Genomic DNA, 25,715 nt, shown 5'->3' with positions numbered 1-25,715 from the left:
TGTGGCCACAGATGTGCTGAAGTCATTCAAAGCAAAGACCTGTACGCTTCTTTCTGATTGGTAACTGTTGTTACCTTCAGAAATGTAGTTATAATCTTACTCTCTGTGCCACAGTCATTGCTGTTCTCTAATTATGATCATCTAGTTTTAGGCAAAATATATGTTTTTTTTGTGTACTCCTTACAAAAAACCTTTAAATATTAACATTACTTCAGAAAAAAGCAAGTGATCATACATTGTTCTCTAATTTTGATCTCCAGTGTATATAGGACTGCTCTCTGATAAGCTATTGGTTAGAAAGGTGGTCCATATACTGATGTATCCTCCCTTTTTATTTTCTCCAGATATCGAATACCTCAATATAATACAAATAAAAAACATCAAATGTAGCCCTACATTTCAAAAGTGTTTAAAATCTCCAGCCTCTGATGATTATTGAGATTTTTTGTTATGAACACTCATGAGTAAATGGATTCTAGGTTGTCGATGGGTTTGAAAAGTATTGTCTGCTCTTCTCCAAAAGTGGTGCCACATCTGTCAACAAGCTGTGTATGGTACTGCTGCTCTCTTTAAATGCGGGCCAACAGTTAAGACCAAATAGTTATTTCTCAGTGACTGTATAGCTATTAAAGCGTGGGACAGGGGTTTGAAGAGGGATCCCCTCTATAATGTTTATATATCTTTAAATTGCAAATGAAAACTTACAATCTTCTAAGGACAACCAATTTAACAACACCCACTAGTTTCCTTACCTTCTCGGTATTTGTATAAATGTGTGACATCCACTCGCTGATCACTCCCTACAGCTTTGGTGCTTATATATTTGCCAACGTATTTGGTATCATTAGAAATTCTTTTCATTGTGCCATCATTATAATGAATCCAGTGTGCAAGATCAGCATTCACCGATGCAAACATGAAGGCAACGTCATAGTTAAGATGGACATCACCTTCTTTTATAGCCACACAAGGCGCTGGACCACAGCGATATATTCCTAAAGCCAAGAGAAATTTCACATGTAGTGACATTTGTATATTATACAAAAATACATTTCTACAAAGTTAAAATGTCAATAAACAATGGCCATAGAAAATATACAAATGATAATTGTACACCTTTTGAAATTCTCTCTGATGAATAGATAGAATAGCTGAGACCTAAAAATGTTATAGCTAAATTTAGGTCACGTTAGTAGTCTACTGGGGGGAAAAGGGTGCGTTTGACCTGGGCTTGGAGGGTTGCAACCGGAGCTACCACCACCCTTATCTATATCAGCGTGCGCAGCACAATGTTATAGTTAAACTATGTCGTAAAGAAGGGAGATACGATGTCCGTACACTACCACTATCCATTCTAAAGACCGCAGGGCAGTTTTACCTTGCAGTCTATAGAACTTCAGGGTGATAAAGGGGCCGAGGTGCCAACACATGCGCAGGATTTCAGTGTACTGGCCCGGTGACATCATCACACCGGGACTCTGATGTCCTGTGCATGTGTCGGCGTTATGGCAGCTATAAAAGCATGTTGCCTTGCTGATGGACTCAGCAGGATTCTGGATTAGATATGTATGTGATGTTTTGTATTTTAACTAAAACTTGGGGTGGATTGTGGGGGCATAAAAACAATGGGGGACTAATACGCAGTAAGGACACTACTGTGAGGGGCCCTGAAACAGTGTGGGGAAGGCTCTCATACATTATAGAGACTACTGTCGGGGGTCCTCATAAAGTGTGGAGACCATTATCCAGCATTGGTGCTAATGTGGAGGGCATTATACAGTATGGGTGCTAATACAGGGGCCATTATACAGTTTGATGGCTACTATTGGGTCTTTTATAAAGTGTGGGATAATTATACAGTGTTTTGGGAGAGCAGTGTAAACATCATATTATGTATAGAGGAGCTGTGGGCTCATTATACTGTGTAGAAAGGAGCTGTCGGCTCAATTTACTGTGTATAATGGAGCTGTGAGATCATTATACTATGTTGTGAGGAGCTATTGTACCGCCTCGTGCTCGGCAGCCGAGCCGCTCGGATCAGGACCTTCAGTGGGTGGCTCGAGGGTCTCCGGACCCGGGGTATCGCGGTCACTTCGACTAAAAAGGGGGTTGTGGTTTGGGGACGTAGATGAACGGCCGGAGCCGTGTTAAGTTCGTGATGCCACCCACGGGATGTGGTGAAGGTGGACACGACCGCTGCAGTTACGGGGCACCAGGGTGAGATGTTGCGCACCAAGTTGTTAACCCCTCCGTGGGCAGGGATGGTGGCCCCGGGACCCGTTGGGGGTGTTTGGTGGTGCAGGGAGATGGGTGACCGGAGGGTGCTGATGTACTCACTATTAGTAAACACACGAGTCTCTGGTAAACCAAGGTGATGGTGGTCGGTGCCCGCAGCCGGCTGCAGTCTAGTCCCCCACACGGCTGGTGGTCTCTGTCTTTCTCCTGCACCTATGTAAGATGGTGGATTGCCTGTGCTTGCAACTTTAGGAGTCCGCTCCCGGCTTGTGGTCGCCTAAGGAGCCCTTTGCCCGCAGACGCTGGCCCATGGGATCTCTGAGCCGTGGCGGTGGCCTTTTATCCCCCTCGTTGGACTGTTGCCTTCAGTCGGGACTTTGGGTGGGACAGGATCTCTAGTCCTGGCCTCAATCATTTAATTAGCAAGCCCCCAGTCACTTCTGGACCTAGCTTCAGGGTCTGAGTACCCACCTTTGTGCTCCAGTTTCCAAGTCGGTTCCCCGGGTTGGTACCGGCAGGCTACAACCCTGTCCTGGTCCACCTCGGTTCCACTGAGCCGTCTTCCCGGCTCCTGCAGACGGAGACCGCCGTCTGCCTCCTAGCCAAAGGTACCAGGGCTCCTACCCCGGCACCTGCTCAAATTGGTTTCTCTCCTCTGCTAGAGCTGCACACAGCCCCAGCCCACACACCTCTCCAACTTGAACTCTCCAACCTTTCTCTGGTACTTTCCCGCCCCAGGCTGTCTGAGACTCCTTGGTGGGCGTCTTCCAACGGCCTGGTTCCGCCCCCTGGTGTGTCCATCAAACCCTGAGGGGGTGACTAGGGTTTTAGTGTTTGGCTGTGTGTTACCTATGAGGGACAGGTGTAATGCGGGGCCCTATTTGTGACTACCTGGCCCGGCCTATGGGCTCATTTTACTGTGTATAGAGGAGCTGTGAGATCATTTTACTGTGTATAGGGAGCTGTGGGATCATTATACTGTGTAGAGGGGAGCTATGGGCTCATCTTACTGTGTATAGGGAGCTGTACATTGGGGAACTCAGGAGACATTGTTAAATGTTAATGGACACTTAAAAAGAATTATTATTATTATGAAACTCAGGGTATTGTGAACAGGTAAACAGAGGGCATAATTACTTTCTAGGGGTAAAATGAGGACACTGTTTTCTAGGGCACTTGCACAGGGCACTAATATTTTTTAGGGGGCACTTTTGCCATCTAGAAGACACAAGGAAACCATTATTACTTTGTAGGGGGCACAGTGGTGGCATTACTGTGTGAGCCATGGTGATGAGTACTGTTGTACCGAACAGCAGGTGCAATAATAGGGACCAATACAGCAGCAACTGAGTACGATGAGGAGTTTGTGTAGGTTGGGAATAGATGGGAAATGTGAGAAGTCAAATTTTTCTTTTTTTGTAATCTCTGCAGATGAGTCCTAGCTGGAAGAAATTGTCGTGTTGGTCTAGGCCACATGGAAAATATTGGAGTAGTGAACAACTCCATAAGAAAGAAAGTTAGCTGTAAGTCACCATCTATAACTGTACTGTAACCTCTTATATGCTATGTAGGACTGGCATGTACAGTCACCATATGGAGAAAATATTGGTGTTCGCCTTTGTGTAGAGATTCCTTTTCAGTAACAGCCTGGTCATATGCTGAGGTTCCCCTATACTCACGGTTAGGATATCTCACCGTAGCTGTAATCAGGGTTATCGGTTTGGGGCAAACTCATATATTTTGCCCCCGTAGGCTGAACCCTTAGTAATGACTCTGCAGTTTAGTATATATATATTACCATCACTTTGCTCTAGTGGTGTTGCATCCATCGCCTGCCATCCATTATAAGCTGAATCTACATCTTTACGGCTAAACCAAGCCTCATTCCAGACATGAAAATTCCTGTAAATGTAAAAATATGTTAAAAAGAAAACCCTTTTCTTTTCTCACCCTGCATATTTCCCCACATTCCTGTGCTAGGTCAGGAAGTCTTGGCCAAAAATACAAGAATTAAGTATGGGATTAATTTGTGCCAAGGCCACTGCTATCAGATGTAAGTCATATATAATAAGCTCATCAAATATCAGAAAACATGGAAAAACATTTCCAAATAGAATAAAATATTATTTACTAAATCAAATTTAAAATTCAAATATAATGTAAAATATAAAAAACCAGAGGCTCCACAAAGGGCCTACTTATCGTCACCTAGTACAATATTTAAACAGGTTTTAACTTTATACCATCATCCTAAAAAATTATTTGCAGTATATATTATATCCAGCCAGTAATAGAATATTTAATAATATAAGTGAAAAATTCATAATATGTCAGGATCCGCATGTGTGGACACAACTACTGAAGAAGCGGGAGTGAAACGCATGTTGGGCTTGGGGTCCTTACATATTCTCACCAAGGTTAGAATTTTGTTACAAAATCCCTGCAATTTTCCTAGTATAAGAGCATAGTTCTGTGGGAAATGATGTTCAATCATTGTAGGAATCATTCTATCCTTGAAACTTGGGACACTTAGGTGTTGATTCATCAAGACTGGCAATTTTCACTCTGTTCTTAAGGGGGGGTCATTTTTAGAATTAGATGCTCCATGCTTCTTAATGAATCAATAGTGTCTAAGAAATAGCGAGAGCATCTGTGCACCTTGTCACAAATCTTAGTGCAGTCCCTAACTGTAATAAGATGTCTGGCATAAGAAATACCACAGCTTGTCATGAATTGCAGAACCTGTAGTACAACACCCCCACACTACATTGCTACTCCCATTTGAGTAGAGATGGTCAAAACAGCCCTCTCCATCTTCCCTCCAATGATGTTGGAATTGGCACTTTCAATACCCTAAAACTGAAAAAAACATCAAGGATGTTTTCATTTAACCCCTTACTGTTCTAAACCACCAAAGATATTACCAATATTGCTTCTCATGTATCAACCACCAAGAGGGCAGAAGTGGGAACAAGGTAAATATTTGCAATAGAGAACATGATTTTTTAGCAATACCTCTGCAATTATGGTATGATTTATTAGTCCCTCACAAAAATGTCTGGATGTGAACCAACTACTTTATTGTAGGCCAAACAAGGTTGGAATTACTAGGAAGAACAGAAAGAATTATATACCATAATTAGGAAGTGATGTCATAGGTTACCATCATAATACATTATAGTTAAATAAGTAGTAATTGGCCAGTTTAAGACTTCAGTTAAAGTGGAAGCCATTAAAATTGATTATCCATATTTACCACATCAGATCTTGCATAGATTCAATGCTTGAGCCACGGTTGTCATAAACAATGTCGATATAAAGATTTCCATTCTTGTCTTGGGCTGAATTAAAGTTGGTAATTACCCGTGTTGGTATTCCTAAACATCGTAGCACTAGAAGAATACATTGAGGTATCATTAGAGAACATACAAATATAACAGTGAAATATACACTCCTCAACATTGCAAATGAAACACCAAGAAGAAAAAGTCATGGAATTGTGGCAATCACAGGATGGATAGACATATTAATAATATGCAAATAATGAAAAAATGGAAATAAAATTTTTCCAAACATCTTGATTTATTGAGTATGAGCACTACGGGCAGAAATACATGCACTTACACGCCTTGTCAATTGATCACGATGGTATTAATCGTTTCCTGACATTACACTTACTGGTACATCCAGTGTTATTCAGCCATCATCTCCCTCTAGTAGAAACGAGTGTATCTGAGCTCTACACACTTTTTCTCATAACTCCTTAAAGGGGTTATCAGGACTTTTATCATTTTTGTGTATGGGGCTAAGAACTAACAAGCAGGTAATTTCTAACTAACTGCCTGTTCTATACGGTAAGGATATCCACTAGCTCAGAGCGGTCATGGACCGCTCCTGATGGTGATTACCTTGCTTCCAATGATGTCAGATCCATAAGAAAAACGTTTTCTCTTCTACTCTTCTTTATTGATGGGGCATCTCTGCCAATATCATGCTGATTGACAGCTGGCTCCCCACTGCCTAACTGCGGGGAGGTGACGATCACTCAGCATGACGTCTGCAGTGACAACCTGTTGACATAGCAGACGGGAAGAGCTGCTCAGTTGACAAGAGGGGAAATGAAGCTGGGGAACCACCGGCTGAGCCAGCAGAGATCATCCCCATGAAGAAGATGTAGGTAGTTAATACCTACCTGCCTTTTAGTAATTAGCCCTGTATACAACAATAATAAGAGTTATGGATAAACCCTTTATATGCAGTTGTAAATCTCTACAATTATTCCAATCGCCCACTGCCTCACCCTTCATGACATGATCGTGAGGTGCAGAGGGGTTCCTACTACTGCAGCCATGGAGCCTGTGATTACAGGGTTCTGTTGTGATCTTGTCTTTGGCTGGGTTTCATTGGAGACCATGATTTTTGCTATATATTGCAATGCTGTGTCACCACAGGTTCAAATTCCTTAAAGGTACAAAAAATACAGTAAGAATAGAAGGAAATGTTTTAAAAAAAATATTTTAAAAAATTAAAACATTGAAATCACCTGCTTTTTCTTAAAAACAAAGAAAGGAAAAAATAATAATACACAAATGTGCTATTGCTGTGTTCGTAAAAGTTCAGTATATCAAAGACCACAATAAGAGACACATCCGGTGATGCTGCCATGTTTGCATGTTTAGGCCATGCAGGTTGCAACATGTGGCCTGTCCTAATCATGTTGGAAAAAATCTCTTGGGATATTGTGGTGAAATGGTCATACCACTGGATCCACAATTGATCTATTATGTACTGCAAGTGAAATTGGCTATCACATACCAAACCTAAGGTATCAAATAGTGTCTAAACAAACCATCTGAAACAATTTGCACAACATTGAGCTACGAGGCAGGCATCCAGCTAAAGGATTTCCATTGACCTCAAACCACTGCTCTCAAAAGCAATCATGGTGTAGAGCATGAGGGCAATAAAAGTTGTGATGGAGGTTTGTCTTATTCAGGGATGAGTCCCCCTTTTGTCTTGGATGCAATAATAGTCAGAAATTGGTCAGGAGGACAAATGGGCAACACTTTAAAAAGGGCTTCACAAGAGAACTTCAGACCAGTCCTATCGTCGGGATTAGGATGTGAGGTGGCAAACATTACATTGATGTATTGGTGAAACCAGTGGTATGGCCATTTCTACTAAGAGTCCCAGGGATCATTTTTTATTTCGACAACGCTAGTCCACATGTTGCTTGTGCTACTGTGAGCATCCTGCATAGCTTATACATCTGGGACATCAGTGTTCAGCAATTACAAAAGGCAAGTTCATTCAGTGTGGCAGAACATTTCTCACACAACCATTAATAGCTTCATTGATATCATGTGAATATACAGTATGTAAGCAGCACTCATGCTTGACAATGAATACATCAAGATGTTTTTAAAATTTTGCTTCCATTGTTCCTCATTTGGACATCATAAAGATGTTTATTGATTCTATGATTTCCATATGTCCACATCATTTCATTCTTGGTGTTGCAATTTCAATGTTGAGGAGTGAATTTTATAATGTTAATTCTACAGCATATCCTATATAATATGTAATGATACTGCAGTGGGTTGGGTCAAATGATAAATTCTAAAGAATGAGCACCAATATATTGGTTTAAAGTAAGCCATACAATAGGTATATACTCTATACTGCCTTGTTTGTTATTCCCCTAACATTATGAATAGACTTAAGAATTTATTTATTGCTATTTGCCTTTGCCTTTTCTAGCCTTTAAATGCCTTATTAGGGAATAGTAGGGCTTAGGCTACATTGAGAGGGGTGGGGGGGCAACATGTTATATTATGGTGTAAACCTCTATGGTTTAGGTAGGGGCATTAAGGTCTGTTGGTGCCTTCTCCCCTTACTTCCCTTCTCGTGTTCCCCTTTTTATATGTATAGTTTATGGTGCAATTTGGGTACTTTTAGTGACTCTATTTGCTGTAATAAAGATTTAATAATTTTTATATGAGTGATTTTTCTGTTGCTAAATCCAGTAGGTTTCAAACTGTCTAAAGATGCATGACATCAATAGCATAAGCCACAGTGATTGATTTACCAATAATGTAGACTGTTTAGTTTAAGTTTACAGTCAATTTATACACAGTCAGTTTGCAGCTAAATGATCTGCCACAATCTAATACTGGCCAGGTGGATGACATTTTATGATTCAGTGGTCTAGCACTGAATACTGTTGCATATAGGTTTAGATACAGTTTAATTGTGACTATACCTGACATGAATTCATGATAAATTTAATTACGCATTAATTTGACATGTCACTTCTGACAAACATGGACCTGGGTGACAGTTAACAGTGGGGTACCACAGGAATCAGTATTGGGCCCTCTTCTTTTTAACATATTTATTAACAACCTTGTAGGAGGCATTGAGAGTAGAATTTCTATATTTGCTGATGATACTAAACTATGAAAGGTAATTAATCCAGAGGATGATAATTTAATATTGCATATTGATTTGAGAAGGCTGGAGGCTTGGGCTGAGAAATGGCATACAAAGTTTAATTTGGATAAATGTAAGGTCATCCACTTGGGCAGAGGAAATAAAATGCAACAGTGACAAGGGGGCATCCTCTACATTTAGTGGAAAGGAGGTTTAATCATAATGATAGACGCAAATTTTTTATTGTAAGAATAGTGAGACTATGGAACTCTCTGCCACATAATGTTGTAATGATTGTTTCACTACCAAAATGTAAGAAAGACCTGGATGCCTTTCTTGAAAAATATAACATTACCGGTTATCTTCACTAGATTCTGCGATGGGGCGTTGATCCAGGGAACTAGTCTGATTGCTGTATGTGGAGTCAGGAAGAAATTTTTCCCCTAAAATGGAGCTTACTGTCAGCCCCATGTTTTTTTTATTTGCCTTCCTCTGGATCAATATGTTAGGTTAGGTCATGGGTTGAACTCAATGGACTTAAATCTACCTTCAACCTTAAACACAATGAAATTATGAAATTCTACCTGTGCAGAGCACTCCACCATACACCCAGCACTGGCCATATTTCACAGGCTTGTATCCCCTCAAATACCAGTTCTTTAAAATTGCAGAAGTTCCATTCCAGCTGGTGGGGCTAACACCATCATCATAGAATCCACTCCAGTTCTCCGTAAGCACGCCATTTTCATCTTTACTATTTACCTTGGGAATACAGCATATAAACAGTGACAAAACAGGTGTGACTTAAATTTGGAAATAGAGTAAAGGGGGCTTTACACGCTACGATATCGCTAATGCGAAGTCGTTGGGGTCACGGAATTTGTGACGCACATCCGGCCGCATTAGCGATGCCGTTGCGTGTGACACCTATGAGCGATTTTGCATCGCCACAAGAACGTGCAAAATCGCTCATCGGTGACTTGGGGGTCCATTCTCGAATATCGTTACTGCAGCAGTAACGAAGTTGTTCCTCGTTCCTGCGGCAGCACACATCGCTATGTGTGACACCGCAGGAACGAGGAAGCTCTCCTTACCTGCCTCCCAGCCGCAATGCGAAGGAAGGAAGTGGGTGGGATGTTATGTCCCGCTCATCTCCGCCCCTCCGCTTCTATTGGGCGGCGGTTCAGTGACGCTGCTGTGACACTGAACGAACCACCCCCTTAGAAAGGAGGCGGTTCGCCGGTCACAGCAATGTCGCCGGGCAGGTAAGTACGTGTGATGGGTCTGGGCGATGTTGTGCGGCACGGGCAGCGATTTGCCCGTGTCGCACAACCGATGGGGGTGGGTACCCACGCTAGCGATATCGGTACCGATATCGCAGCATGTAAAGTGGCCTTTAAGGCCTGTTATTATCCTTTCCCAATCAAAATGTAATGTTTTCTGTCATGAAGCCCTGCCTAATCTTGTATTTAAAGAGACTCTGTCAGCAGGTTTTTGCTATATAAGCTGAATCCAGCATGCTGTAAGGGTTAATAGAGAAATCTCAGGCATGCCTGTGATGTCAATATCCAATCTTTTGTTTATTAGCTATTTTTGTTTTAGCAGCCAGACCTTATCATAGCCATGGCTGGCTTGCTTCAGCCAGGTTGTCTGGTACGACCCCTGCTGTAATTGACACCTCACAGTCAATTCACAATCTCTACTAAAAGCCTTGTGTGGGCAGGACACTTCTCCCTGCTCAGTAAACTCAATTCTTAGATTATGTCAGAATGGCTGCATCCAGTAATCTAAGTTATACATGGTTAGTTTCAGAATCCCTTTGCTGCTCTCAGATGAAGTAGCAAACTTGGTGACAGATTGCCTTTAATTACTATGCACAATATGGACAAAGAGGTCTATAATCTATCTGCCTCTATAATCAAAACAGAGAAGGATTGTTAAAGGGAACCTGTCACCAGGTGTTTCCCTTATGAGCTGTGGCCACCACCAGTTAACTCTTATATACAGCATTTTAAAATACTATATATAAGAGCCCAGACCCCTCTGTATAACATAAAAAAGCAGGGCAGATTAAAGTGCGCATATGCAGGAGCACCATTGAGGCCTCTGTGTGCTTGACGTAGGATGTGTCATCTATACAGAGCAGAGAAGGAGGATGGCAACTGCAGAGGATAAAGGAGGTGCCAGAACAGAGTCCATCAATACCCAGTGAACCCAACTGCCCTGCAGGTGAGTATAATACAGGTGTTTTTCACGTTATGCAGAGTTGCCTGGGCACTTATATACAATATTCTAGAATGCTGTATATATGAGCTTACTGATGGTGGCTGCAGGTTATAATGGAAAATCCTAGTGACAGGTTTCCTTAAATGCACCACTCCAGCGTTTTTTTCTATTTTTTATTTCACCACTAGAGTAGTGTTTTAAATTTAAGTTCCCTGCCCCAATTTGTTATACTCACCCACTAGCATCTTCATCTGATTTCACCGCCACCAGTGATGAACGGCCTCCAACAGTTTATGACCTACTGACTCACTCTAGAATTTAACAGAATGTGTTGGAGGTCACTTTTCAATACAAGTCTACGAGAGGATCATTCTGACTTTCATGGATTTGGATGACCAAAAATAGCAGTTGCACTCAAGTAGAGGGAGGGAGAAAAAGCAAAGATATATATGGTGAACATTGGAATGTGAAAATGCAATTACTGCAAAGAAAACATGAAAAATTTGAAAAATAAATTGGGAAAAAATTGAGTTATTTTGCAAATAAAACTGGCCAAGTTTACTTGAGCCCAGTTACTTGGCCATTTTTATTTGCAAAATAACTCAATGTCCACCATATACATCTCTTTGTTTTTTCCTCCCTTTACTTGAGTGCAACTGTTATTTTTGATAATGTCTGCTATGTTCAGTTTGCACGAGTTCAGACTAAATAAATAGGAAGTGCCGTTAATTCTTGTATTTTGTATTATGGAGTCATGTCCCTTGTCTGCACACTCCTCCCAGGACCTCAGGTGTTTTAATTTTTCTTTTGCAGGTTCTTTTCTAACCCTTATAAGGAGGTCAGGAATGACACAAAAAGAGGCAAAAATTTAGATTAGGACCCAGTTGAGAGTTATACCTTGGCGTGGTAACTGGGCTTGAGTAAACACGGCCAATTTTATTTGCAAAATAATTAATTTTTTTCCCAAAAATGTTTTTCAAATTTTTCATGTTTTCTTTGCAGTAATGCATTTTCATATTCCAATGTTCACCATATACATCTCTTTGTTTTTTTCCTTCCCTCTACTTGAGTGCAACTGCTAGTTTTGATCATATATGTTATGTTCAGTTTGCACCAGTTCCGACTATAAGATTAGGAAGTGCCGCAATTCTTATATTTTATATGCTCATAGACTTGCATTGATAGCTTGTGACTTAACTTCTGACTTCTGGACAGTCAGAAGGTACAGGAGTAATGCATAAAAAAGGTGAAAATGTTGGAGTTTGAGTATAAGACTAGGAACATTAGGTTTAAAACACCACTCTAGCCCTGAAAAAAAAAACACTGGAGTGGTGATTTAACAGTAAGATGTGTAAAATTCTGGAATACTTGACTAGAAAAGATGATTACAATCTCAGAACAATGCAACCATATATTTAAAATCCTGGGCAGCCCTTTTAAAGATGACCTATCATTTGCGCAAAAATTTAGATTAAAACAATTGTAAAAACAGCATCACTTTCCTGATGCTACTGCTCTTTTCCTTTTTGTACTGCTTCATTCCATTGCAAAGAATTTCACATTTGTTGCTTCTGGAACGCAATAAGTAAAATTTCTGCTTGTTTCTTCATAGTATTCTTTGGGGTTTGCACTTTCACCTCTCCCTCTCAGAAGCTGCCAATCACAATTCAGCACCGTCTGAGACTGCTTGTTTGCTAGAGCTGTGATTGGCAGCATCTAACAGGGAATGGTAAAAGCACATTAAGCGCCCCATGGGGCAGGCGGTTAACCTACTCGTTGCCGGGCCATCGACGGACGTCATCACAGGCGGCCTAGCCTGGCTCTGTTGCCCCGAGGCGTACAGAAGATGGCTGGGAAGAATGATGGGGTAGTAGTGGGGTGAATGTCGTGACGTCACCTGCGGTATGCGGCCAGGGAATCGGCCGCCGCTGCTGTCGCTGTCCTCTGGGGCAGATGGTAATAGCAGCTATGGATGGTATTGCTCCCCACAGGTGGAGCAGGCCCCCGGGAGGATGACGAGGAGGAGTAGTAATGGCGGGCACTGAGGCGCCAAGCGGCAGTGCCAGTAATTAAGAGACAGGGTCTATGGCTGCGGTTCCAGGTTGCTTACTCACTTTTAGTGCTGTGCCGCTCACCCGGATAATACCAGTCACTTGCTGTGATGGGCTCCGTCAAACCCGAATCCTTTTAGAGATCAGTCCGGTGTGGTATTCGGTGGGCTCCCTCCTTGTAGCACCTGTGCAGTGGATACCCTGGCTTGAAGCTACCAGGGGTCCCGGGTTTTCACAAGTAGAACTCTTCTTCCTATATGCAAGTGCCACAGTTCCACTATGGGGTCTGGTGTTATCCAAGGCCCTCGATCCTCTTTGGCAGTGTGCTCTAGGGTGCTATGTGGCCAGGCAGATTCTGGAAAACCAACGTGGAGTATGATCTCCTCTAGGGTCCTGCCGCCATGCGTGGTACTGGTTCCGAGGGGAGCAGATGCCCTTTCCCAACAGCAACCGTGTGAACACTTCTCCTTCCCACCGGAGCACCTATTAAACACGTTTGCTCCTGTCCTCTCCTGCTGGAAAACTCTCTAACTGTTGTGTTGGCTCCTGACTCCTCCTGCTGGCTGCTCCTCCCCTCTCCCAGGTCTTAAGCTAGTGGGACTGGGGTTCCTGTATGAGGGCATCCTGTAAATGCCACTCTGTAGTCAACCCCTTTATTACCTGACCCTAGCCCTGTCCCCAGTGGGGACAGGGGCATCCTGGTGTGTATTTGAGTGTGTATGTGGTGGAACTGGTACTGACCCCCTCAGGATCCGGGTTTAGCATTACACTCAAAATTGGGTGCAATACTCTGTGGCGACTGAAGCCTAAGGGGTGCCACACTCACGCCACCCAGAGAAGACTCTGAAGAAAAGCACAGTTGATCTGCAAGAAGAATTTTCACATAATGCACTCCAAAAGCTTCAAATTGGAATATCTCTGCAATGGAGTGGCGCAGTGCAAAACTGAAAAGACTAGCAGAACAAGGGGAGCTTAGGTAATTTAACTAGGTATTTAAATCTTTTTTTTTTTTTTCTTGTTAATCAAGTGACAGGTTTTCTTTAAGTGATTGTGAGACTAAATGGATACTGAACATAATGCAAGCATGTATTTATCATTGAAAAATATTAAGTAGTTTTGACTTACAGTGGCATTAAGTACTCTGCAAATATGTAAGGGGTCACTCCTCTGGGCAACATCTTTTACTGGATCTTTTTGGCAGTCGATACTGTGATCCAAAATAGCAAAGCAAATTTCCAGAATGCTCTTTTCAAACTATAACCAAAAACATAAAAAAAACATGACTACGGGACATTCCATGTGGGAGGTATCAATTCAAAGAGCAAGTTTTCTACTTAGGAGACATAATTTGAGTACAAAACTATATATCCTATCCTCATCTTAGTTGGTATTTTTAGGAAACTCTCTCTTCAGATTTCTACTGCAACAAAAATACGACCGAAACCACCAGATGCGTCTTGTTCTACCATATTAGATGGGCAGTGAGCCCCATAGGGGTGAATAGGCCCCATGACAAGCGGAAGGGTCAGGGTAGGAAGGGGTTAAGGGATTTGGCTAGGGGGCAGTGTACGGGGCTTTAGGATTGGTGGGAGTGTCGGTGGAGGTGATTGGGGGGAACCAAGGAAGGGGTGGGGTGGTACAAGGGGGTATAAAGGGGGCTGTGCCCTGGTGACCTCCTCTTTGCTGCCCAAGCTGTGTGTCCCACCTGTGCTGCTGCTCGCCGATGGGACAATGGCTGACTTGGCAGCTTTGCTGGACATGGTGCGCGGGGCCTCTGAGGTCCTTGGCGTGGATGCGCTGCCGGAGCAGCTGGCGGCGGTCTGCGGGGCTGGAGCGGTAATGCCTGCTGCTCCAGCACCCGGGCCGGTGCTGCGCGCTCGGCGGGCGCAACCGCTGGAGCTCTACTCCCCCGGCGTGGGGAGAAGAACAAGATCCAGGAGCCCCCTTGGGGACCCTCCGGGGCAGCGGAGCCCTCCTTCCTTCCCTTTGGAGAGGTACCGGCCGCCGGGAGGAATCCTCGCCGAAGATCCCGTGGGACGGAAGTGGGCGGAGCTTTGGCGAGGCCTACTTCCGGTTTGCGGTCTGCACGGCCGCGGACCGGAGCGGCGGCAGCCCCCAGTGAAGTGCGGGCTGGGGGTGGTGCCCGGCATCGGGAAACAGAGGCGGAGACTCCCTGCAGACAGCAGGGGAGATGGAGCGGACGGAGCGGCGGCGCAGATCGGGGTGGCAGCATGAGGGGTCCGGAGGCAGGGTCTTGCAGTCTGCAGGGCCCTGCGCTGCGATCAATGATCACGGTCCCCCCCAGTGAGGATCGGGCTGGGGGAGTTCCCTACAAGCAGCGGGAGCGGCACGACCTCCCTGCAGTCGGCAGGGTGGGAGACTCACAGGATCTGCAAGCGTGGTGATGACAGCACAGCAGGCAGGCATGGGACCTGCAAAGAAGAGTGGTGGCAGGACGCCGCGTCGCGTCAAGAGGAGAAGGCCCAGCAGGGGACGCCCGGAGGCGCAGGGTGCGGTGACCGTGGGGGTCGACGGCTGCCAGGTGCAGACTGTCCCCTCGCTGGTCCCCCCTGAGGACCTCAGCGGCGTTTCGGATTCTGGAGAGGAAGAAGGACAGGAGGAGGCGGCAGAACGGACGGATCGACTGAGGGACGTTCGCGGTACGGCTGCTCCGGATTCGGTTCAGAGGCAGCTTGGTGAGAGGACGACGGATATGTTTAATGTTGCGGGGACTGGGGGCGGGGGCGTGGGTTCCTCTGTGGGGGGCGGTATGCAGGGCGCAGGTGCGGTCGGACAGTCGGGGTTACCGGGGTCAGAATTTTGGGGTCAGCTCTTGGGGGTGTTGCAGGGGTTGTCGGCTGAGAGGTCGGGACAGAGCGGGCCTGGGTCTCCGGCGGGGGCTTGGGTTGGCCCCCCAGTTGGTGGTCCGCCGGTGGTGCCGGCGCGAGAGGTTGAAGTTCCAGAGGCTGCGTCGGCGGTTGTAGTGGGGCAGGCGGACGGCGTAGCGGTTGTGGAGGTGGTGAGTAAGGACGCAGAAAAAGAAAAAGAGGACGAGGTTGTGCGGTTGGATGATAGGGCACGAAGTGAAGTTTATGTGTGCTTTGAAAGTCCATTAGGGGTGCATTTGAAAAAGGAGGTGAGGGAGAAGATATGGAAAGGGAGTATGTGGAACTTTTTTCCTTGCTCCCCTTGGAGAAGTTTAACTTGGACAAAGTGAAGCCAAGTGACTCCAAGAAAGAAAAGGAGGATGAGGAGAAGAGGAGGTACAGGCTGATACCGAGAACTTTTACTAACTGGCTAAAGGCGTTTGCGATTTTAGCCAGCGTGATTGGGGAAAAGGAGCCGGAGCATTGCTCCGCCCTTTTTGGTTACACGGATTCCATTGGGGAGGCGTATAGAGTGTATGGTGGTTTAGGGTGGCTGAGATATGACATGCAGTTCCGGCAACGGAAGGCTCTGCGGCCTGGCATCCGATGGGACCACAAGGATATTTCCCTGTGGATGCGATTGATGACGGCTCCGGCTCAGCCCTTTCGTGGGGGTGCCGGGAGCCCGGGTGTGAGTGGCGGGTCCCCGGCTGGCCAGAGAAAAGGTGCCTGTTGGCAATTTAATGAAGGGTAATGTAAGTTTGGGGCGTCGTGTCGGTTTAAACACGAGTGCCACGGTTGTGGAGGTTCCCACTCTTTGGCCAGGTGTTTCAAAAAAGCAAAAGGAAAGGCAGGAGAGGGGTCTGGTAAAAGGGAGGATGCCAGTGAGGGTAGAAGTGATGCTTCCCTATTTAAATAGATATCCGGATGTGCGGGCGGCGGAGCTGTTGTTGAAAGGTTTTAAGGAGGGTTTTCGGATTCCGTTCGAATCTGAAGCGCCGGTGTTTCGCCTGAGTAACTTGAGATCTGCAAAAGAACATCCGGAGGTGGTGAGGGAAAAGCTGCAAAAGGAGGTGGAGTTGGGGAGGATGGCGGGCCCGTTCAAGGACCCGCCATTCTCCAACTTAAGGATTTCGCCACTGGGGGTGGTACCCAAGAAGGAGCCGAATAAATTTCGGCTCATTCATCATTTATCGTATCCGGCAGGTTTGTCTGTAAATGATGGGATCTCACCTGAGTTGTCAGCGGTCTGTTATGTATCGTTTGACAAGGCTTTGGAGTTAGTGCGGGTAGCCGGGCGAGGGGCCCTGATGGCGAAGTTGGACGTGGAAGCAGCTTTTCGTTTACTTCCGGTGCACCCAGAGAGTATTCATCTCTTGGGGTGCATGTGGGATGGGGGATACTATGTGGATCGTTTCCTGCCCATGGGCTGTTCCATTTCGTGCGCTTATTTTGAGGCGTTCAGTTCTTTCGTGGAATGGGTAGTCAGGGACGTGGCAGGAGTCCATTCAGTGATTCACTATTTGGATGATTTCCTTTGCGTTGGACCGGCGGGCTCCTCGGTTTGCTCCTTGTTGTTATTTACGTTAGAGCGGATAGCACGGAGTCTGGGGATTCCATTGGCAAAGGAAAAAACGGAAGGGCCGGTGACGGCCCTGTGTTTTTTAGGTATCGAAATTGATACAGTTGCTATGGAATGCAGGTTGCCGGAGGGCAAGCTGCGTGATCTGAAGGCGTCGGTGCGGTCGTTATATCGGTCTAAGAAGGAGAAGTTGTGGGACTTGCAGTCGGTGCTTGGAAAATTGAATTTCGCCTGTCGTATTATGCCAATGGGGCGGATATTTAATAGGAGATTGGCAAGTGCGACCGCGGGGGTGTCAGCTCCGAATCATTTTGTCAGAGTGACAAAGGTGATGAAAGGGGATCTGCTGGTGTGGGATACTTTTCTCGACCAATATAACGGAAAGACATTGTGGATGAGCAGGGCATTGTCCAATAGCCAGCTGGAATTGTTCACGGATGCTGCAGGAGCGACGGGTTTTGGAGGGATCTTCCAAACACGTTGGTGCGTTGGGAAATGGCCACGGCTGTGGATGGAAACCGGGTTGGTAAAGAATTTGGCGCTGCTTGAACTGTTTCCCATTATAGTGGCAGTGGAGTTGTGGGGTCCGGAATTTGCAGGCAAGAAGGTTTGCATGCATTGTGATAACATGGCGGTGGTGCATTCTATTAATTCTATTATTCGGCCAAATCACCTCCGGTAGTGGGGTATTTGAGGCATCTGGTGTTACGTTGCTTGGCTCTAAACATCTGTGTGGTGGCGCAGCATGTTCCCGGGGTTCAAAACGAGGTGGCTGATGTGCTATCTCGATTTCAGTTTCACAGGTTCAGGAGACTGGTGCCGGGAGCAGAAGAGGATGGAGAACTGTGCCCAGAATGGCTGTGGGACCTGGCGTCAGTGTAGCATTTGAAGGAATTAGGAGATCGGTGGCCAAGGCTACTTGGTGCCGTTATCAGACGATGTGGCATGCATGGGAGGAGTTGGAAAGGTCAGATTTTATGGAGCCCGGGTACACTGGTCGGGTTTTAGGGGTCTTGACGTTGATTAGTGGGGAATTTTCAGCAGGTCGGTCTGTCGCGGTGATAGGTTTCAAGTTGGCAGCGTTGGCTTTCTTGTTTAAAATGCAAGGGGTTCAGGATGCGACAAAGGATTTCTTGGTGTGGCAGGCGATTATGGGCTTTCGAAAAGGGGTACGGTCACGTGACACGCGTCGGCCTATATCGTTTCCTTTGTTGGTTCGTTTGGTGGGGTGTTTGGGGGAGCTCTGTTCGTCCCCTTATGAGCGGGCATTGTTTTCGGTAGCGTTCGTATTGGCGTTTATTGGTGCCTTTCGCATTGGCGAATTGGTTAGCCCTGCTAGGCAAGCAATTGGTGGTCTGTTGATGGAGGACGTGATGCTTGGGGTGGATAGAGTGGAATCCCGGCTACGTTTTTCTAAAACGGATCAGATGGGAAGGGGTCGCCTTGTGGTGTTGTTTGAATTGCCAGGGCACCAGTTATGCCCGGTGGTGCAGGAGTCTGAGTTTTTGAAGGTGCGAGGTGGTTATCCCGGTGTTTTCCTTAGGCATGTGGATGGAACTGCGTTATCACGATTTCAGTTCATTGCAGTGCTGAAGACGGCTTTGGCGCGGGCGGGGGAAGAGCCGAGGGATTACGGATCTCACTCCTTCCGGATTGGGGCAGCAACGGAAGCTGCCCGGTGGGGGTTGAGTGACGATTGGATTCGGCGGATTGGGAGATGGGAATCTTCCAGGTTTCACCTGTATGTTAGACCACACCTGGTCAGGTGAGGGTTGGTGTGGGGGGTTAAATGGCTTGAGTTAGGGTCTTGGAGTGTGGTTTTTTCCTTGTTCGGTCTGTTATTTATGGTTTTATATTTTCATAGGTCCATGCCTCGTTTGGATTCTGGGGCACTCCTTTGTTTATTGGGGAGCGTTGCGGGCGGATGTTCGTCGCGAAGGTCGGCAGCTCGGAATGGCGATGTCGGAAGCCCGTGTGAAGTGGCTCGGAGTTCGGGGCATGACCTGGGGGAGAGTGCGTCCTGAGGTGGCGTATTATAGCCGCATTGATCGTGAACTGGATATCTTAATTCTCCATGTGGGAGGAAATGACCTTGGAGTGAGGGCGGCGAGGGATGTGAAGAGGGATATTAAGATGGACATGTTGCATTTGTGGAGGGCCTTTCCGGGAATTGTAATTGTCTGGTCCGATATTATAGCCCGGATGCGGTGGCATTTTGCGAGGTCGGTTGATCGGATCAACAGGGCTCGGGTCAAATTGAATCAGGCGATTGGTAGGTTTGTGGCGCGAAATGGGGGTGTGGTGGTGCGACATAGAGAGCTGGAGGAGTCCACTGAGCAGTATCTGAGACGAGATGGGGTCCATCTCACGGACATAGGTTTGGATTTGTGGATATTGGGTTTGAGGGATGGTTTGGAGCAAGCGATGGGGGTGTGGAGGGGCCGGGCCAAGTAACGTGTCACTTGGCCTGTCTGTGGCGGGGTGATAGGTCTGTTCAGAGAGGTTGGGAGTACCGACAGTCGATTGGTTGGTGTGAAGTCACTCAGGGGGAGTGGCTTCGGATTGGTTTGGAATTTGTGGGCGGAGGTCCTGCAGGTTCTGGGGAGGGGTAATTAACGATGGAACGTTGTTATTCCACACCTCAGGTCGGTTGGTCATGGCCGAGGTGGTCCTCTGGGCCGGTTGGAGGTTACGGCCGGGGGATAGGAAGGATGGTTGGCCTCTCGGACGGATCTATCAGGTGTGTTGGTTTTATATATATATATATATATATATATATATATATATATATATATATATATATATACAGGTTATGTGTTAACAATGGGTGGCATGTTGAGCCATGAGTTTGGGTACATATATATATGATTAAATAAAACCTGTGGCCATTCGAGCAATAAAGTCGTTGTTGTGTCATTATTTTAAGTATAGATTGGGAAGGGGAGTTTTTACATTGGAGACCCGTTTATCCCTGATAGATGCGTCAAGGTTGTATAAAGCAAGAGTTGTCAAAAAGGAAACATTTTTAGCAGGGGGCCAGAGTGGTTTAAAAAAAAATTACTGCTCACGTTGCAAAACATACCAGATTGGTGCTATGCTCTAGTTCCTGGTTCCATCTTTTTACACAGGAAATTGTTGAAAATGCTTGCTCAGCCAAACATTGTCCATGTCTACAAGTGCATCTCAAAAAATTTGTATATCATCAAAAAGTTAATTTATTTCAGTAACTCAATAGAAAACGTGAAACACATATATTATATAGAGTCATTACACACAGAGTGATCTATTTAAAGTGTTTATTTCTGTTAATGTAAGCAAAGGCTTCCTAAGCATTAAAAATGGTGCCTTAAGCAAGCTTTACACGCTGCGACATCGCTAGCGATGTCGCTGGTGAAAGCACCCACCCCCATCGGTTGTGCGTCATGGGCAAATTGCTGCCCGTGGCGCACAAGAGGGGACCTGTCATACATACTTACCTGCCTAGCGATGTCGTTGTGGCCGGCGAACTGCCTCCTTTCTAAGGGGGCGGTTCGTTTGGCGTCACAGCGGCGTCACTAAGCGGCCGCCCAATAGAAGCTGAGGGGCGGAGATGAGCGGGCGGAACATCCCGCCCACCATCTTCCTTCCTCATTGCGGGCGGCTGCAGGTATGGTGATGTTCCTCATTCCTGCGGTGTCACACATAGCAATGTGTGCTGCCGCAGGAACGAAGAACAACCTGTGTCGTCCTGGAACAGCAACAATATTCGGGAAAGGAACGACGTATCAACGATCAACAATTAGGTAAGTAATTTTGATCGTTAACGCTTGTTCCTGCGTTTCACACGCAACGACGTCGCTAACGAGCCCGGATGTGTGTCACGAATTCCGTGACCCCAACGACATCTCGTTAGCGATGTTGTTGCGTGTAAAGCCCGCTTTAATCTGGTTCAGTAGGCTACACAATCATGGGGAAGACTGGTGACTTGACAGATGTCCAGATGGCAGTAATTGACACACTCCTCAAGGAGGAAAAGCCAAAAAAGTTCATGCTAAAGAAGCTTACTGTTCACAGAGTGCTGTATCCAAGAATATTAATGGAAAGTTGAATGGAAGGAAAAAGTGTGGCAGAAAAAACCGCACAAGCAACTGGAATAACCACAGCTTTGATAGGATTGTTAAGAAAAGGCCATTCAAAAATTTGGGGGAGATTCACAAGGAGTGGACTGCTGCTGGAGTCAGTGCTTCAAGAGCCACCACACACAGACGTATTTAGGACATGGGCTACAACTGTTGCATTCCTTGTGTCAAGCCTCTCATGACAATTAGACAATGCCAGAAGTGTTTTACCTAGGCCAAGGAGAAAAAAATCTGGACTGTTCCTCAGTGGTCCAAGGTGTTGTTTTCAGATGAAAGTAACTTTTGCATTTCATTTAGAAATCAAGGTCCTAGAGTTTGGAGGAAGAGTGGAGGGGCCACAATCCAAGTTGCTTGAGGTCTAGTGTGAATTTTCCACAGTCAGTGATGGTTCGGGGAGCCATGTCATCTGCTGGTGTAGGACCACTGTGTTTTAGCAAAACCTAAGTCAGCGCAGCTGTCTACCAGGAAATTTTAGAGCACGTCATGCTTCCCTCTGCTGACAAGCTTTTTGGTGATGGACATTTAATTTTCCAGCAGGACTTGGCACTTGTCCACACCGCCAATACCTTGTATAATATAATAACCACAGTATCACTGTGCTTGATTGGCCAGCAAACTCGCCTGACCTAAACTCCATAGAGAATACAGTATATGGGGTATTGTCAAGAGGAAGATGAGACACCAGACCCAATAATGCAGACGAGCTGAAGGCTGCTATTAAAGCAACCTGGGCTTCCATAATTCTTCAGCAGTGCCACAAGCTGATCGCTTCCATACCACGCTGCATTGATGCAGTAATTCATGCAAAAGCAGCCCTCACCAAGAATTGAGTGCATTTACTGTATAGACATTTCAGTATGCGCCAACATTTCTGAGTTTAAAATAATTTTCTCAGTTTGTCTTATATAATATTCTAATTTTCTGAGATAATGACTTTTGGGTTTTCATTGGCTGTAAGCCATAATCATCAACATTAACAAAAATAAACACTTGAAATAGATCCCTCTGTGTGTAATGACTCTGTATAATATATATAGAAATAGATCACTGTGTGTAATGACTCTGTATAATATATGTGTTTCCCTTTTTGTATTGAATTACTGAAATAAATTAACTTTTTGATGATATTCTAATTTATTGAGATACGCTAGTATGTCGGCAATAGACATTCCCTAGCGTTTCCTCGATGATGAATTGAGACCAGGAGGTAGAAACACTAGATAACCATTAGAATGAAAGTGATGGAGAATTGATGAAGTAAGTAACGCTTAATTATTTCTTTTAAAAGTACTTAAAGTCTTTTACCCTACAAGAAAGCACCTTTAGAATTTAAATTGAATACACAAATATCCAAAGCAATGGAAGTACCTGATTGTAGTTCCAAGTCATAGCAAACATGTCAGTATCACTCCCAATAAATATTACCCCTCTTTCATTTAGAACATATTCTTGACGCTCATTCTCATCTGCTAGAAATACGTCGTCTTCTGAAATAAACAAATTAATAACGTGTTTAATAAAAATAGAGTCTGTCCACATCAGTTGTAGCATATTCATAGAGTTCTGTTATCCAGATACATGTGAATAATCTATGTTTTGCATATATTTGTTCAATTTATGTTGGTAGACTTTTATTAAAATGCTTTACTAAAAAGAATAAAATCACTATGAGAGAAAGTGTAGCATTTTACCTTGTGACCAGGGGTTGAAGAGCAAGTAAAATCCACCAATAGGCTGCGGAGACAAAAGTTGGGTGCTACTGGTATATTTCGCGACACTAAGGATATAATATCCAATCACTGCATCGGGAGGACTATTTATGGCCACCGTCAAGGCATTAGAGTAACTGTATGTTAGGACTGAGCTCCATGACGTCTGATTTATATTGTCAAATAATGGAAATACAGTCTTTGTTCTGTTTTCTTCTGATGGAGATGGACCTTGTGTAAACAGAAAACAAGTTATTTAGTAGTGCAGTAGGCAGACCCAACCCATTGTTATTCACTCACTTAAAGTGTTCACATTTTGTATGTACTGTTATATAGTTGTCAAGTTTTTATTCATATTTTATTTTACACCAAAAGTAGGAAAATCACAACTTTGATCTTATAGCTACAGAGAAATCAATCATACTCAGAGTGAGTGTGTCTGCAGAGCTGACAACCATTCCTAGTTACACTTGCCATCTTTAGCACATGTGGATGTCATGTAAGTGCATTATAAACCTTTGTACATTGTTTATATTCCCTTTTAGTTAGAAGAATTTCTGACACTAGGAAAATCCGGCGTCAGGGCAGGGAAAACTGGGCAGTAGTCCAGGGCCTCCACACCCTTGGGGTCCCCAGCATGTACTGTGGGAGCTACACTGATAATACCATTATACATATATCTGCCAAGACATCTGGGGACATTACAATCATGTGATTTGTCATCTGACCGTGATGTCACCATAAGTTTTGTTCATTGTGGGAATTCAGGACCTGTGGTGATCTCACAGTCATGTGACTGGTCATGTGATCATGATGTCACTGTTGGAAGGGCTAAACAGAAGATAGAATGGTTGTAAGTCCTATAGAGTATGTGTGTCCATCCCCCGAATGTTTCCAGCAAAAGTGCCCCACAAACACTGTATGTAACCCCAAGGTGAATTCCTTTCCAGAAGCCTCCACACACACAGTATGGTGACCCTACTATACCCATCCTCAACTACCGCAGCAAAGTATGCTGACTCCAACACTGTATGATCCCCAACTGTGACCCTCACACAGCCCTCCATGCAGTAAAATGGTCCTACATACAGTATAATGGTCCTCATACCTCTTCACACTGTATAACGCCATTTACTGATTATAGCATAATGCACCCTCCATAGTTCTCGATATATTGTAATGCACCCCATAGTCATCCATATATTATAATTCACAACCCATATCTCTCCATATATTATATTGTAACCACATAGTCCTCAATATATTATAATTCACACCCCATAGTCCTCCATATATTGTAATGCACCCCATAGTCCTCCATATATTATAATTCACCCCCCCATAGTCCTCCATATACTGTATTGTAATGCATCCCATATTCCTTTATATAGTATAATGCACCCCCATAGTCTTCCATATATTGTAATGCTCTTCCTAGTCCTCCCGATTTTATAATGCACCCCCATATTCCTCTAAATAGTATAATGGTTACTCCATAGCCATGCATACAGTATTATGGCCATTGGCCACTAATGCACTTGCTGATTTAATAAAAAAATACTCACCTCTCCTATTTCCCCTTCTGCTTCGGTCTCTGCAGTGACGTTTATTCTGCAGCTTTGCACATGTCAGCACAGTTGGCGCGCAGTAGAGATGTCATCGTTTCCGCTGTGCTGAGACATCAGATCTTAAACGCCTAGGGAAACTAATAAAGGAAGGAGCAGAGCGCTGCCTTTCTCATCATTGCATTTAACTGTATCAGCATCTGCAATGACAATACAGATGAAAGTGCAATGCCGAGCGGGGTACACCACTTGTACACCAACAGGCCACTGTTCTGAAAGGGTGGCACCCAGAAAAGAAAATGTATTGCTACCGGGAGCCAAAACTCAGTACACAGCGAGTGGCGGCTCTTAGCTCACCCCAGGTAAAGTGATTGACAGCCGGATGTGCATTGATGCCCTACAGACCAATCTAGTATTCAAAGTGCTGGGGCAACCACCATTCACATTGCTATAATTAGCGACTGTTGTGCCGAAACACCTTGTGACTAAAAGCTGGCAGCTCTCAGAAGGAATTAAGTTAATTTTCTCCTGGTAGCCATGCTTTCAGCATGGTGGCCAGGCCCCTTTCTAACACTACTTAACTGCAATTTAACCCTAGTAACATTTCTGAGTCAAGTAATGCTGTCATTTTTCTTGAATTTTTTTGACGTTTGAAGATATCTTTTGATTTATGAGTATCTGAATGTCAGTACACCCTACAGACAACTGGAGTGGAGAGCATCCCTTAAAGGGATAATCCCATTTAATTAATTTACGACCATACATGGTGGGCAGAAGTGGGTGTGATTATAGGGTCAACCATGCTACACTGTCTCCGTCAGACCCATAGAAGTGATTGGCAGTTACGGAAACAGCATAGCACAGAAATCTACACCATTTCCAGATATTAGGAGCATTAAAAGAGTGGTAGAAGAGTAGAACCTTTCAACA

At 44.8% G+C, this 25,715-nt stretch overlaps 1 protein-coding gene across 1 annotated transcript in view; it reads right to left on the bottom strand.

Moving 5' to 3' along the window:
• LOC142310060 (protein-glutamine gamma-glutamyltransferase E-like) overlaps window positions 1-25,715 on the bottom strand; it is a 71,418-nt gene that overhangs the window by 8,179 nt on the left and 37,524 nt on the right. The window contains exons 3-9 of the mRNA XM_075347532.1: window positions 23,203-23,451; window positions 22,880-22,998; window positions 14,070-14,198; window positions 9,252-9,429; window positions 5,492-5,627; window positions 4,034-4,137; window positions 753-995 (exon numbers count right to left, since the gene is read on the bottom strand). Coding sequence (XP_075203647.1) covers window positions 753-995; window positions 4,034-4,137; window positions 5,492-5,627; window positions 9,252-9,429; window positions 14,070-14,198; window positions 22,880-22,998; window positions 23,203-23,451 — 1,158 coding nt within the window. The remainder of the gene's footprint in view (window positions 1-752; window positions 996-4,033; window positions 4,138-5,491; window positions 5,628-9,251; window positions 9,430-14,069; window positions 14,199-22,879; window positions 22,999-23,202; window positions 23,452-25,715) is intronic.

The sequence above is a fragment of the Anomaloglossus baeobatrachus genome, chromosome 5 (assembly GCF_048569485.1).
Source record: "Anomaloglossus baeobatrachus isolate aAnoBae1 chromosome 5, aAnoBae1.hap1, whole genome shotgun sequence".
Taxonomy (NCBI): domain Eukaryota; kingdom Metazoa; phylum Chordata; class Amphibia; order Anura; family Aromobatidae; genus Anomaloglossus; species Anomaloglossus baeobatrachus.
Note: the sequence above shows the minus strand (reverse complement) of the source record. Positions and strands in the feature narration are given on the sequence as shown.